Source organism: Bubalus bubalis, chromosome X (assembly GCF_019923935.1).
Source record: "Bubalus bubalis isolate 160015118507 breed Murrah chromosome X, NDDB_SH_1, whole genome shotgun sequence".
NCBI lineage: Eukaryota > Metazoa > Chordata > Mammalia > Artiodactyla > Bovidae > Bubalus > Bubalus bubalis.
Genome location: NC_059181.1, coordinates 68,572,205 through 68,588,689, shown reverse-complemented (window position 1 = coordinate 68,588,689; position 16,485 = coordinate 68,572,205). Strand labels below are relative to the sequence as shown.

At 35.3% G+C, this 16,485-nt stretch overlaps 1 protein-coding gene across 1 annotated transcript in view; it reads left to right on the top strand.

The window, feature by feature from the left end:
* The window catches only part of LOC102393884 (fibronectin type III domain containing protein 3C1-like), a 73,720-nt gene that overhangs the window by 37,432 nt on the left and 19,803 nt on the right, over positions 1-16,485 (top strand). The window contains exons 21-23 of the mRNA XM_044936481.2: positions 14,594-14,868; positions 15,495-15,707; positions 16,154-16,320. Of these exons, the coding sequence (XP_044792416.2) occupies positions 14,594-14,868; positions 15,495-15,707; positions 16,154-16,320 (655 nt within the window). The remainder of the gene's footprint in view (positions 1-14,593; positions 14,869-15,494; positions 15,708-16,153; positions 16,321-16,485) is intronic.

Genomic DNA, 16,485 nt, shown 5'->3' with positions numbered 1-16,485 from the left:
CAGACAGACTCACAAATTCTGAAAACAAACCTATGTGTACCAAAGGGGAAAAGAAGCAGAGAAGGATAAATTAGGAGGTTGGGATTAACATATACATACTACTATATTTAAAATAGATAACCAACAAGTACCTACTATATAGCATAGGGAACTCTACTCAATATTCTGTAATAACCTATATGGATAAAGAATCTGGAAAACAATGAATATAAGTATATGCATAATTGCATCACTCTGCTGTACACCTGAAACTAACACACATTATAAATCAGTTATACTCCAATAATTTATTTTGTTTTTATTTTATTTTTATTTGGAGGATAATTGCTATACAGTGCTATGTTGGTTTCTGCCACACAACAACATGAATCGGTCATAAGTATACATATATCCTCACCCTCTTGAACTTCCCTCCCGCCCCCTCATCCCACTCCTCTAGGTCATCAAAGATCACCTGGCTGAGCTTCCTGTGTTACACAGCAACTTCCCACTAGTTATCTATTTTATGCATGATAACATATATGTTTCAATGATACTCTCTCAATTCATCCCACTCTTCCCCTTCCCCACAGTGTCCACAAGTCCACTCTACATCTGTGTCTCTATTCCTGCCCTGCAAATATGTTCATCAGTACCGCTTTCTGGATTCCATATACATGTGTTAATATACAATATTTGTTTTTCTCTTTCTGACTTACTTCACTCTGTATAACAGTCTCTAGGTTCAGGAGCCTCAATTCAACTGACTCAAATTCATTCCTTTTATGGCTAATATTTCATTCTATATATGTACCACATCTTCTTTATCTATTCATCTGTCAATAGACATATGGGTAGCTTCCATGTCCTGGCTATTGTAAATAGTGCTGCAGTGAACATTGGTGTCCATGTGTCTTTTTGAATTATGGTTTTCTCAGGGTATATGCTGAGGGGTGGGATTGCTGGGTCATATGATAGCTTTATTGTTAGTTATTTAAAGAATCTCTATACTGTTCTCCATAGTGACTATATCAATTTACATACTTACCAACAGTGCAAGAAGGTCCCCTTTTCTCCAAATCCTCTCCAGCATTTATTGTTTGTAGATTTTTTTATGATGGCCATTCTGACTGGTGTGAGGTGATTGTAGTTTTGATTTGCATCTCTCTAAAGCTCAACATTCAGAAAACTAAGGTCATGGCATCCAGTCCCATCACTTAATGGCAAATAGATAGGGAAACAGTGGAAACAGTGGCTGACTTTATTTTGGGGGGCTCCAAAATCACTTCAGATGGTGACTGCAGCCATGAAATTAAAAGATGCTTATTCTTGGAAGGAAAGTTATGACCAACCTAGACAGCACATTAAAAAGCAGAGACATTTCTTTACCAACAAAGGTCCGTCTAGTCAAGGCTATGGTTTTTCCAGTAGTTGTGTATGGATGTGAGAGTTGGACTAGAAAGAAAGCTGAACACCAAAGAATTAATGCTTTTGAACTGTGGTGTTGGAGAAGACTCTTGAGAGTCCCTTGGACTGCAAGGAGATCCAACCAGTCCATCCTAAAGAAAATCAGTCCTAGGTGTTCATTGAAAGGACTGATATTCAAGCTGAAACTCCAATATTTTGGCCACCTGATGCAAAGAGCTGACCCATTTAAAAAGACCCTAATGTTGGGAAAGATTAAAGGCAGGAGGAGAAGGGGACGACAGGATGAGATGGTTGAATGGCATCACTGACTCAATAGACATGAGTCTGGGTAAACTCCAGGAGTTGGTGATGGACAGGGAGGCCTGGAGTGCTGCAGTTCATGAGGTTGCAAAGAGTCGGACACGACTGAGTGACTGAACTGAACTGAACTGAATAATGAGTGATGTTGAGCATCTTTTCACGTATTTATTGGCCATTGATATATCTTCTCTGGAGAAATGTCTGTTTAGGTCTTCTGCCCACTTTTTGATTACATTCTTTGTTTTTCTGGTATTGAGCTGCATGAGCTGCTTGTATATTTTGGAGATTAATCCTTTGTCAGTTTCATTTGCTATTAATTTCTCCCATTTGAGGGTTGCCTTTTTAGCTTGTTTATAGTTTCCTTCACTGTCCAAAACCTTTTAAGTTTAATTAGCTCTCATTTCTTTATTTTTGTTTTTATTTCCATTACTCTAGGAAGTGGGTCAAAGAAGATCTTGCTGCAATTTATTTCAGAGTGTTCTGCTTGTTTTCCATTAAGAGTTTTAATGGCCTTACATTTAAGTCTTTAATCCACATTAAGTTTATTTTTGTGTACAGAGTTATGAAGTGTTCTAATTTCATTCTTTTACACATAGCTCTCCAGTTTTCAAAAACCACTTATTGAAGAGGCTGTCTTTTCTTATTGTATATTCTTGCCTCCTTTGTCAAAGATAAGGTGCTCAGAGGTGTATGGGTTTATCTCTGGGCTTTCTATCTTGTTCCATTGATCTATATTTCTCTTTTTGTGCCAGTATCATACTGTCTTGATTACTGTAGCTTTCAGGGAGGTTTTCCAGACAAATAAGGGCTAAATGCGTTTATCATCATAAGTTCAGCCTTATAATAAATGTTAGATTTCTTTAAGCTGAATGAAAAGACACTAATAAGTAACATGAAAACATATAAAAGTATAAATCTCACTGTTAAAAGTAAATAAACAGTTACATTAAGAATACTCTAATGTTGTAATAGTGGTGAATCAGTCACCTATATCAAGAAACCTATATATCTAATATGAATATTAAAAAACAAAAGTACTAAAAATAAGTATAACTATAATAATTTGTTATCAGATACATAAGATTAAAAGATGTAAAATGGGACATCAAAAACATAAGATGGGGAACAGATTAAAAATACATACCTTTAAGTATGTGTAAAAACTTAAGTTGCTATTAACCTAAAATAGACTGTTATAAGAAGTTTTACATAAGCCTTAAGGTAATCACAAAGCAAAAACATGTAATTGTCATCTAACTGCTAAGTTGTGTCCAACACTTTGGCAACCCCATGGACTGTAGCCTATCAGGCTCCTCTGTCCATGGAATTTCCCAGGCAAGAATATTGGAGTGGGTTGCCATTTCCTTTTCCAGGTGATATTCCTGACCCAGGGATCAAACCTGAGTTTCCTGCATTGGCAGGTGGATTCGTTACCACCAGGGAAGCCCCTCAAAATGGTTACAAAATATGAAGAGGAGGAATCTAAGTATATTACTACAGAAAGTCATCAAATCACAAAGAAAAAAGCAAGAGAAGAAAAGAGCAATGGAACACAAAACAGAAAGAAAACAATTGCCAAAATAGCAGTAGTAACTCCAAAGTTATCAATAATTACAAATACATTAAATTCTCTAGTCAAAAGGCATAGAGTGGCTGAAAGGGCAAAATTGCAATAACCAACTGTATGATAACTACAAGAGACAATCCAGCTTTAAGGACACATATAAACTGAAACTGAAGGTATGAAAAACAAAAATCCTTGCAAATGAAAAACAAAAGAAGCTATACTTATATCAGAGAAAATAGACTGGAAAGCAAACACTACAAGAAAGGTCAAAGAAGGATATTATATAATGAAAAAGGGTCAGTCCAACAAGATGATATAACATTTATAAATGTTCATGCACTCAACATAGAGCCCCTAAATATATAAAGCAATACTAACAGACCTGTCCCCTTCATGGATCACAGCCTTGTCATGGTGAAGGGGCTTGTGTAACTCAATGAAGCTATGAGCCATGCTGTGCAGGGCCACCCAAAATGGATAGGTCGTAATGAAGAGTTATGACAAAACATGGCCCACTAGAGTAGGAAATGGCAAATTACTCCAGTATTCTTGCCATGAGAACCCCATGAACAGTATGAACGGGCAAAAAGTTTTGACACCAGAAGATGAGCCCCCAGGTCAGAAGGTGTCCAATATGCTACTGGGGAAGAGTGGAGGACAATTACTAATAGCTCCAGAAAGAATGAAGCAGCTGAGGAAAAGCAGAAATGACACTCAGTTGTGGGCGTGTCTGGTAGTGAAAGTAAAATCCAATACTGTAAAGAATAATATTGCATAGGGATCTGGAATGTTAGGTCCATGAATCAAGGTAAATTGGATATGGTCAAGCAGGAGATGATAAGAGTGAACATTAACATCTTAGGAATCAGTGAACTAAAATGGATAGGAACGGGTGAACTTAATTCAGATGACCAGTATATCTACAACTGTGGGCAAGAATCCCTTAGAAGAAATGGAGTAGCCTTCATAGTCAACAAAAGAGCCCAAAATGCAGTACTTGGGTGCAATCTCAAAAACAACAGAATGATCTTGGTTCATTTCCAAGGCAAACCATTCAACATCACAGTAATCCAAGTCTATGCCCCAACCATTGATGCTGAAGAAGCTGAAGTTGACCAACTCTATGAAGATCTACAACACTTTCTAGAACTAACATCAAAAAAAAAAAAAAGACGCCCTTTTCATCATAGGGATTGGTGGGCAAAAGTAGGAAGTCAAGAGATACCTGGAGTAACAGGCCAAAAGTTTGGCCTTGGAGTACAAACTGAAGTAGAGCAAAGGCTAACAGAGTTTTGTCAAAAGAATGCACTGGTCATAGCAAACACCCTCTTCCAACAACGCAAGAAACGACTTTCCACGGACATCACCAGATGATCAATACCAAAATCAGACTGATTATATTTTTGCAGCTAAGGATGGAGAAGCTCCATATAGTCAGCAAAAACAAGATCTGGAGCTGACTGTGGCTCAGATCATGAACTCCTTATTGCAAGTTTAGGCTTAAATTGAAGAAAGTAGGGAAAACCACTAAGCCATTCAGGTATGACCTAAATCAAATCCCTTATGATTATATAGTGGAAATGACAAATAGATTCAAGGGATTAGAACTAGTAGACAGCATGCCTGAAGAACTATGGATGGATGTTTGTAACATTGTATAGGAGGTGGTGACCAAAACCATCCCAAAGAAAAAGAAATGCAAGATGGCAAAGTGGTTATCTGAGGAGGCTTTACAAGTAGCTGAGAAAAGAAGAGTAAAAGGCAAAGGAGAAAGGGAAAGATATACCCAACTGAATGCAGAGTTCCAGGTAAGGTAAAAAGATTGAAATACCAAGAATCTTCTCTAACTAGGAAGCAATTACAAGAAGAAAATGGAAAAAGCTCAAATATATGTGGAGATTTAACAACATACTACTGAACAGCCAATGGGTCAAAGAAGAAATCAAAAGAGAAATCTAAAAATATCTTGAGACAAATGAAAAAGGAAATACAACATACTAAACATGTGAGATTGGGCTTCCCAGGTAGTGCTAGTGGTAAAGAATCTGCCTGCCAATGCAGGAGACATAAGAAATGTGAGTTTGATCCCTGGGTCAGGAAGATCCCCTGGAGGTGGGCATGTCAACCCACTCCAGTATTCTTGTCTGGAGAACCCCATGGACAGAGGAGCTTGGCAGACTACAGTTCATAGGGTCCAAAAGAGTCAGACACTAATGAAGCAACTGAGCATGGACACAAACATATAAGATGCAACAAAAGCAGTTTGAACAGGAAATAAGAAAACAGATTAATATTAACAAGAAGATGAAGGAAATAGCAAAGATCAAAGTGAAAATAAATGAATTAAAGACTAAAATGTCAATAGAAGACATCAGTTACTAAGAACTGATTTTTGAAAAGATAAACAAAATAGACAAACCTTTACCTAGACTTATTAAGAAAATAAGAATGAGAATACAAATAAATAAAATTAGAAATGAAAGAGTAGACAACTGATACCACAGAAACATAAACCATTATAAGAGATTAATGTGAACAATTGTACACTAAGTTAAACAACATAGAAATAATGGATACATTCTTAAAAACATACAACCTACTCAGAATGAATCATGGTGATATAGAAAATTTTAATGACCAATGATAAATAATAATTGGATCAATAATTGAATACCTCCCAACAAAGAAAGGTCCAGCACATGATGGCTTCACTGGTGAATTCTACCAAACATTTAAAGAAGAATCAATACCAAACTTTCTTGAACTCTTCCCAAAAAATAGAAGACGAGGGACACTTCCAAAATCCATTTTATGAGGCCAGCATTTTATGAGGCCAGCATTCCCATGATCCAAAAACCAGAGAAGAAGAAAAAATTACAGGCCAGTATGCTTGAGGAACATAGATGCAAAAATTATTAACAAAATATTTGAAAACTGAATTCAACAATATGTTAAACAAGTCATACACTATAATCAAGTAGGATGTATTCCAGGAATGCAAGGATGGTTCAATGTCAGCAAATCATTCAGTGTGATAGACCACCTTAATGAAATGAAGGATAAAAATTGTATGATTCTCTCAATAGATGTAGAAAAAACATTTGATAAAATTCAACATTCATGCATGGTTAAAATTAATTCTCAGCAATTGAAGTAGAGAGAAAATATACCTCAACATAATAAAGATCAAATATGGCAAGTCCACAGTTAACATCATATACACCAGCGAAAAGCTGAAAGTTTTTCCTCTAAGATCAGGAACAAGATAAAAGTGACCACTCTTGCCACTTCTGGTCAACATAGGATTGGAAGTCCTAGCCTGAGGAATTAGGCAAGAAAAAGAAATGGCATCCAAATCATAATGTAGGAAGTAAAACTGTCTCTATTTGCAGATGACATGACATTATATAAGAGCACACTAAAGACTCCAGCAAAAAAGAAAAAAAAATTCGAATTAAAAATTGAACTCAGTAAAGTTACAGCATACAAGATAAATGCACAAAAATTAGTTGCATTTCTGTACACTAATAACAATGTGTTAGGGAAACTAAGAATCCCATGAACTACTGCATCAAAAAGAATAAAATACTTAGGAATAAATTTAACAGAGGTGAAAGATCTGTACACTGAAACTATAAGACACTTACGAAAAATTGACGAAGACACAAGTAAGTAGAAAGATATTCCATGCTCATAGATTGGAAGAAATAATATTAAGATGTCCATTACCCAAAGTAAGTGACAGATCCAATGCAATCCCTATTAAAATTCCATGTCATTTTTCATAGAAATACAACAAACAAATCTAAAATTTCTATGAAACCATAAAAGACTCCAAACAGCCAAAGCAATCTTGACAAAGGAAAAAAAGTGGAGGCATACTTTGTGATTTCAAACTATATTACAAAGTTATAATAATCAAAACAGTATCATATTATAAACTTCAGCTGTAATATTAATAAGATCTGAGAAATGTAAAAGACAGTTAGAATTGGACATGAACAACAGACTGGTTCCAAATAGAAAAAGGAGTATGTCAAGGCTGTATATTGTCACCCTGCTTATTTAACTTATATGCAGAGTACATCAAGAGAAACGCTGGGCTGGAAGAAGCACAAACTGGAATCAAGATTGCCGGGAGAAATATCAATAACCTCAGATATGCAGATGACACCACCCTTATGGCAGAAAGTGAAGAGGAACTAAAAAGACTCTTGATGAAAATGAAAGAGGAGAGTGAAAAAGTTGGCTTAAAGCTCAACATTCAAAAAACTAAGATTATGGCATCCAGTCCCATCACTTCATGGCAAATAGACAGGGAAACAGGGGAAACAGTGGCTGGCTTTATTTTGGGGGGCTCCAAAATCACTTCAGATGGTGACTGCAGCCATGAAATTAAAAGACGCTTACTCCTTGGAAGGAAAGTTATGACCAACCTAGACAGCATATTAAAAAGCAGAGACATTTCTTTACCAACAAAGGTCCGTCTAGTCAAGGCTATGGTTTTTCCAGTAGTTATGTATGAATGTGAGAGTTGGACTAGAAAGAAAGCTGAGCACCAAAGAATTGATGTTTTTGAACTGTGGTGTTGGAGAAGACTCTTGAGAGTCCCTTGGACTGCAAGGAGATCCAACCAGTCCATCCTAAAGAAAATCAGTCCTGGGTGTTCATTGAAAGGACTGATATTGAAGCTGAAACTCCAATATTTTGGCCACCTGATGCAAAGAGCTGACTCACCTGAAAAGACCCTGATGTTGGGAAAGATTGAAGGCAGGAGAAGGGGACGACAGAGGATGAGATGGTTGGATGGCATCACCGACTCAATGGACATGAGTTTGGCTAAACTCCAGGAGTTGGTGATGGACAGGGAGGCCTGGCATGCTACGGTTCATGGGGTCGCAAAGAGTTGGACATGACTGAGCGACTGAACTTATTCTGACTGAATTGAACTGAATGTAAAAGAAAATGACTATATTTGATAACACTATCATATAATTGAAATTCGCCAAAAGAGTATAATTTAAATTTCCTTTCCAGAAAAGAAGAAAAAAGTGTGAGGTGGCAGATGTAGGAATCCTCTCATAATGTATATTTATATCAAATCACCATAACATACCATCTAAATACTGTAATAATTTTATTTGTCATTTATATCTCAATAAACCTGAAAAGTAAAATTGTAATGGGTTAAAAACAGGGATAAATATAGTAGAATACCCTTCCTCTCACAGGTTCTTAAAATATATTTGATGTTTGAGGCAAAAATTATAACACCATCTGTTGTGGTGCTCAATAAACAAGGAGGAAATACTCGAGAAAATCATATTTTTTTAATGCGGAAGGTGGAGGTACCTAAGTTGAAGTAGTGTTTCTGGGCCTCACTCAAAGTGGTAAAACATTAATACCCACAGACTTTAATAACTTACATATGTACATTTTAATACCTGGGAAACTACTAAGAAAACTTTATAGAGTAACATACACAAAAATAGTGTAAATAAGTGAAATCAAATTAGTTTTCCAAAAAGTATTCAAGTTATCCCATACAAAGGTAAGAAATTAGCCAAGGAACTTGTGACTTGAACTCCAGAAATGTTCAGGGAGGAGGGAAGTGGTCTGTTAACCAGGCTTCAGTTTCACAGGTCCCTATTCCCACTCCTTGCCATTAAAAAATCTGCTGAGGCCAGAGACACAGTGAGCTGTGACACACACTGTCACACAGTGACATAGGGGGAGGTGTCCCTTGAGGTATTAGGTCATCACCTGCCAAGTAAGAAATAGAGGAAAGAGAAACAGAAGTAACAAACAGGAAAATTAAAGGCAGACTTAAGCTCTAGCATACTAATTATTAACTTTAATGTAAAACAGCCTAATTATACTTATTAAAAGCAGAAATGGCATAATGACTCAAAAAAATCACAGGCCAATATTCTGTCTATAAGAAACTTACTTCAAATACAATAACATAAGAAAGTTGGAAGTAAAAGGGAAAAAGATATATCATGTAAACATTAATAAAACAAAAAAGCAGGCATGATTACATGTATATAGATAATGAAGACTTCAAAACAAAGGAATTACTGGAGACCAAAAGATACATTAGTAATGCTAAAAGGATCAATGCACCAAAACACATAAGCATCCTAAACGTGTATGTATCGAGCAACAGAGCCTTAAAATATATGAAGCACAAAGTGATAACCAGAAAGGAGAAATTAGGCAAATACACACTTACAATAGGGAACTTCAACACCCCTCTCAGCAACTGATAAAACTACTAAGTAGAAAATGACCAAGGATAGTGAACAACTGAACAACACAGTCAACCAACAGGATCTAATAGACATATTTAGCACACCACCCAACATCAGATTACATACTCTTTTCAAGTATCCATAGCACATTCCCCAAAATAGGCCATATCCTGAGCCATAACAATGTAAAATAATTGAAATCATACCAAGTGTGTGTTCTGACAATAATGAAATCAAACTAGAACTCAGCAACAGAAAAATAACAGGAATGTCACTGAAAACAGGCAGAAGTTAAACAATACACTTCTAAATAATCCATTTACCAAAGAGGAAATATCAGAATAAAAAATTTAATACATAGAATTGAATGAAAGTGAAAATACAGCATACCAAAATAGGTGGGATACACCTAAAGCAGTGCCAACAGAGAAATTTATAACATTATACACTTATCTTGCAAAAGAAAAAAAGAGACTCAAATCAATAATCTAAATTCCTACCTTAATTAGTAGACAAAAGAGTAAAATGAGCCAAAAGCAAGCAGAAGGAAGGAAATGATCAGAAGTCAATGAAATAAAAAACAGGAGAACAATGAAGAAAAGTCAGTGAAACAAAAAGTTGGTTTTTGAAACCACTTGCAAGACAAAGATAAAAAGAGCAGATACAAATCACTAAAAGAACAAAACATCAGATATCACTACAGATTTGCCAGTCATTAAAAGCATAATTAGGGATGACTGAGCAACTTTACACTCATAAGTGCAATACAGAAAAAATGGACCAATTTCTTGAAAACCACAATCTGCTAAAACTGAGCCAAGATGAAATGGACCATGTGAATACCCCTATAGGTTGTCATCAAAGAAATATTCATAAATAAAGAGGCCCTGGAAATGAAATCTCCAGGCCCAGATGGTTCCACTGGAGAATTCCACAAAGCATGTAAAGAAAAATTAACATTAATTTTAAATCTCTTACAGAAAATGGAAAATGAAAGAGCTCCCACTTCATTTTATGAGGACAGTATTACCCCAAAACCAAAATCAAAGATAATACAAAAAAAAAAAAAAAAAGAAATCTGCAAATAGATTATTAATAGATTGTTAATTTAGGAACACATTTTTAAGAAAAAAACCTTTAACAAAATGTTGGCATTTCAAATCTGACATTGTATAAAAGGAATTATATACCTTGACCAAGTGGAATTTATGCCAGGTATGCAAGCCTGGTTCAAAATTGGTAAATCAACCAATGTGATGTACTATACAAACAAGTTGAAGAAGAAAAAATCGTATGATCACATCAATTGACCAAAAATATGTTTGACAAAATCCAACAACCATTCATGCTTTTTTAAATCTCAAAATTAGGAATGGATGGGGGCTTCCTAGCTTGATAAAGGCCATCTACAAAAAACCTATAACTAACATCATATTTAATGGTGAAAGGCGATTTCCCCAAGACTAAGAACAAGACAAAGGTAATCTCACCACTCTTACCCAACATAAAACCAGAAATTTTCAGACACTGAAATAAGATGAGTAAAGAAAATAAAAGGCATACATGCTATAAAGGAATAAATAAAACCATCACATTCTGCAAATAACATGTTTATCTACACAGACCATACCAGGAAAAGTACCAAAAAAACCTCATAGAACCAATATGTGAAGTAAGCAACATCTTCATGACACAAGATCAACACCCCCCAGATCAATCACATTTCTATATACTAACAACAAATATGTAAAAACAGAAATTTAAAGCACAATAACATTTACAATAACTCTAGAGAAAATGAAACATGTAGGTATAATTCCAACAAAACATGTACTGTACATATGTGCTGAACTTTACAAAATGCTGATTAATCAAAGACCCAAAGAACTAGAGAGACATATTGTGATGAAAAATTGGAATACATGACATTGTAAAGATGTTTAATGTTTAATTTCCCCAAAATGATTTATAGGTTTAATATAAATCCTATCAAAATCTAAGCAAAATTACTGATAGATACCTACAATCTCATTCTAAAATTTATGTGGAAATTCACAGCATCTAAAATAGATCACTCAATCTTGAAAAACAAAACTAAGGTGGAAGAAACCACTCTATCTAATGTTAAAAACTTACTGTATGGATATAGTAATAAAGACAGTGTAGTATTAGTGAACAGACAGACACATAAGTCAATGGAACAGAATAGAGAACCGAGAAATCAACCTACACAAGTATGCCCAACTGATTCTTGGCAAGATGCAAATAAGTTAAGGACGCCCTTTTCAAAAAATTATGAATATATAGCCAAAAAAACATAAATCTCTCACCTTATATTTATAAAAACTAACTCAAAATGGACTATAGAAAACTGAAAATTAAAACATAAAACTTTTAGAAAACATTACAGGAGGATATCTTCAGGATTTCCTGAAGCTAGGAAAAGAGTTCTCAAACTTGGTATCAAAAGCACAAACCATAAAATGAAAATTTGATAAATTTGAGCTCCTTAAACTTAAAAACTTACTCTGCATAATCCCCTGTGGAGAAGATAATAAAGCTATGCTACAGGCTCGGAGAGAATCTTTACAAAACACATATCCGGCAAAGGAGTAATATCTAGAATATATAAAGAACTCTCAAACCTCAACAGTTTTAAACCCAAACAACCTAGTTAGAAAATACAGTTCACAGAAAAGAATATACAGATGGCAAATAAGCACATGAAAAGATTTTCAACATCATTAGCCATTAGAGAAATGCATGATGAGATATCATGACCCACCTATCAGAATGGCTAAAATAAAAAATAGTAAAATTAATAAATAAAAATAGTGATAACACTAAATGCTGGCAAAGACATGGAGAAACTGAATTACTCATACATTTCTGATGGGAATTACATCCACTCTGTCAAAGAGTAAGGCAGTTTCTTACAAAACTAAACATACACTTAACTATATTGCAACATTCTTGGGCACTTAGACAAATAAAAATATATATCCACAACAAAAACCTGTACATGGATGTTCATAGAACTTTTATTTGTAAGGACAAAAAATTAGAAACAGATCAGATGTCCTTCAACAAGTAAATGATTAAAGTAACTATACTACATCCATACCATAGCTAACTATTTGAAAATAAAAGGAATCAAACTATTGATGCACACAACAGCTTTTATGGATCACAGAATTATGCTGACTAAAAAATACCTATCTGAAAAATTCACATACTGCTTTATTCTGTTTACATTTTTGTAAATAATGTTTTTGAAAAAACATAATTATATTTATGAAGAACAAATTACTGGTTGTTAAGGCTTAGAAAAAAGGGGGAGGGAGAAAAGATCACTGAGGCTATAAAAGGGTAAATTGTGATAGAGCTTCTGTCTTAACTGGGTTGATGATTACATGAAGCTACACATGTGATAAAATGTCATAGAAATAAATATACACACAAATAAGCACATGTAAAATTGGTGAAATCTGAGTAACATCGATGGAATGTATTAATGTTAATTTCCTGATTATAATATTGTGCTATAGTTATGCAAAATATTACCTTTGGGGAAAGTGGGTGAAGGATACACTAGAATCTACAATGATCTCAAAATAAAAAATTTTACAAAGTTGATGAAACTTGAATAGATGTGGATTTTGGGCTACCACCAACAGAGATAGAAACTACAAGTTAAAGAAAAGGAAGAAAGTTTGATGACACCGCCCTTATGGCAGAAAGTGAAGAGGAACTAAAAAGACTCGATGAAAGTGAAAGAGGAGAGTGAAAAAGTTGGCTTAAAGCTCAACATTTAGAAAACGAAGATCATGGCATCTGGTCCCATCACTTCATGGGAAATAGATGGGGAAACAGTGGAAACAGTGGCAGACTTTATTTTGGGGGGCTCAAAAAAAATTAAAAGACACTTACTCCTTGGAAGGAGGGTTATGACCAACCTACATAGCATATTCAAAAGCAGAGACATTACTTTGCCAACAAAGGTCCATCTAGTCAAGGTTATGGTTTTCCCAGTGGTCATGTATGGATGTGAGAGTTGGACTGTGAAGAAAGCTGAGCGCCAAAGAATTGATGCTTTTGAACTGTGGTGTTGGAGAAGACTCTTGAGAGTCCCTTGGACTGCAAGGAGATCCAACCAGTCTATTTTGAAGGAGATCAGCCCTGGGATTTCTTTGGAAGGAATGATGCTAAAGCTGAAACTCCAATACTTTGGCCTCCTCATGCAAAGAATTGACTCATTGGAAAAGACTCTGATGCTGGGAGGGATTGGGGGCAGGAGGAGAAGGGGACGACAGAGGATGAGATGGCTGGATGGCATCACCGACTCGATGGACGTGAGTTTGAGTGAACTCCAGGAGTTGGTGATGGACAGGGAGGCCTGGCATGCTGCAATTCATGGGGTCACAGAGAGTCGGACACGACTGAGTGACTGAACTGAGCTGAACTTGATGGGATAAATGAGTTTGGTTTGGGTATATTTTTCCTGAACTGTCCATATTAGCCCTCTTCATTTACCTTCCCAGTTTTAGACTCTTCACCTTCTTAAATATGCAACCTACAGATTTCCGTGTATATGTCAGCATCTTAGAACCATATTGTTTCATACTGCAATATATAAATGTATCAAATCAATGTTATACACCTTAAACTTACACAATGTTATGTGTCAATTATATCTAAAATTTTTATTCCATATTGTTAGAATTGGAGTTTAAGAAAGTTTATTTTGTGAATTTGTATATACAAAGAAATGAGAAAACTAATCACCTGTGATTCCCATTCCCAATGTTCTCTCTGCTTCCTCTTAAGAGAGATCCATAAAAATTGTAAAGAAGGGCAAGATGGCATGCATTCTTGCAAATGTGATGTCACTCAGGCAAGGCCTGGTTTCTTGGGTATGAGAAGATCTCACATGTGAAAATAAAGCCACAAGCAAAATCCAAACCACATACACACAAAAAAAATGAAAATTTGTTTCTATGCAACAAAATGGTTTATGTACAAAAGCAAAGTAATAATGAATCTCTAACAGAATATACTTTTTCAGGCTGTAAATATAGTTGGAGTTGGAATGTTTGGAGAAACTGGCATAGTAACCACACCAGCAACTGTACCGGCAGTAGTAACAGTGTTACAAGAATTTGAAAACAAAGTTCCTGCCAAATTGGCATCATCTTGCATCGCTATTCAATGGGAGGAACCAGATTGCCATGGTTCTGCAATCACCGGCTATAACATTGAATATGGAGACAGAAAAATTTTGACTGTTAATAGAGTAACAGAATGTCTTCTGAAAAATCTACAGCCTGATACCACATACAGGTAAGGTACACATATCTTACTTGCTACTGCTAAGTCACTTCAGTCGTGTCGGACTCTGTGCGACCCCATAGATGGCAGCCCACCAGGCTCCTCCATCCCTGGGATTCTCCAGGCAAGAACACTGGAGTGGGTTGTCATTTCCTTCTCCAATGCATGAAAGTGAAAAGTGAAAGTGAAGTCGCTCAGTCTTGTCTGACTCGTAGTGATCCCATGAACTGCAGCTTACCAGGCTCCTCCATCCATGGGATTTTCCAGGCAAGAGTACTGGAGTGGGGAGCCACTGCCTTCTCCATATATCTTACTTAGGTAGATGGAAAGCTTTTTGAGACTTTTGAGCAGTTCTACATTTGTAGGTTTATACAATCTACATAGCATTTTCTTTGAAACAGATTTCTATTGTTTTAGAAAAATTGGGCATTACTAAGAGTCAGTTTCTCCCCCTCATTAAGAATTGTCAATAGTGACTGTGCAAATTCAAGATTTTTGTTTCAGAAATTTGTCTCTAATAATTAGTATAATATTATAGTTAATATCCTACATAGAGTTACTAGGGGGTTAACTTAAATGTAGAAATGTATTTTCTTTTCTAAATCTAAATTAATACAGTTTTTTTTTCTCACCACTAGAATCAGAATTCAAGCTATCAATCATTATGGACTAAGCCCTTTCAGCCAATCAATAAGAACCAAAACCAAGCCACTGCCACCTGAGCCTCCACGACTTGACTGTGTGGTCTATGGGCACCAGAGCCTCAAACTGAAATGGGGTAACTCTTCAAGCAAAAGATTACTTTCTAACCTTACACGCTATAATTTATTAATGGGAGATCGATCTGACAGGTAAACTATTTTTTACTATTTAGCATGTATCATAATAAAAATAATTAAAAATTTCCTATTTTAATTCATAATCCAAAGTGGTTTCAATGAACTAATAAAATTTAAAGCATCCCATTAACATGCTAGCAATACTTTCTTAAATTCTTACTGATAATTCAGCTGTCTATTTTTGCCTCTTTCAAAACATTTCTTCCCTTATACAACAGATATTAATACTATGGAATATAGAGTTACCAAAGAAATATGAAAGCCTGCACCTTCACATTGTGATATTTACAATTTGATTTTTTTTTCTTTAGTGTTTTACCTTTATGGCTTCAAGATTATTTATTTAGGGCTTATTGTAATTTTAAAAACAGTTTTAAGTCAGTCATATAGAGTTATTTGTACCTGTAGGCCAGTTGATTAATAATATTGCTTCCTTTCATCTCGATTCCCACTTCCAGATTTTCTATTATTTATCATGGACCTTGTCAAAGTCACAAGGTACAAAGATTGAGTGAACATACGCAATATAGATTTAAAATCCAAGCATGTAATGAAGCTGGTGAGGGGCCACTGTCTGGTATCTATACTTTCACTACAACCAAAACCCCACCAGCCACACTTAAAGGTAAGTATTGTAAGCCATGATAATGAAGACTATGTTAATTTGAGTTCCAGTAGCTCATATATAAAATTTCACAGTAAGGTTTATTTTAAATATTCAAAAATAGAACACCAAAATTACTTAATTACGGATTAAAAGGGCAAGATAAAATTTAATGATGTCCCAGAA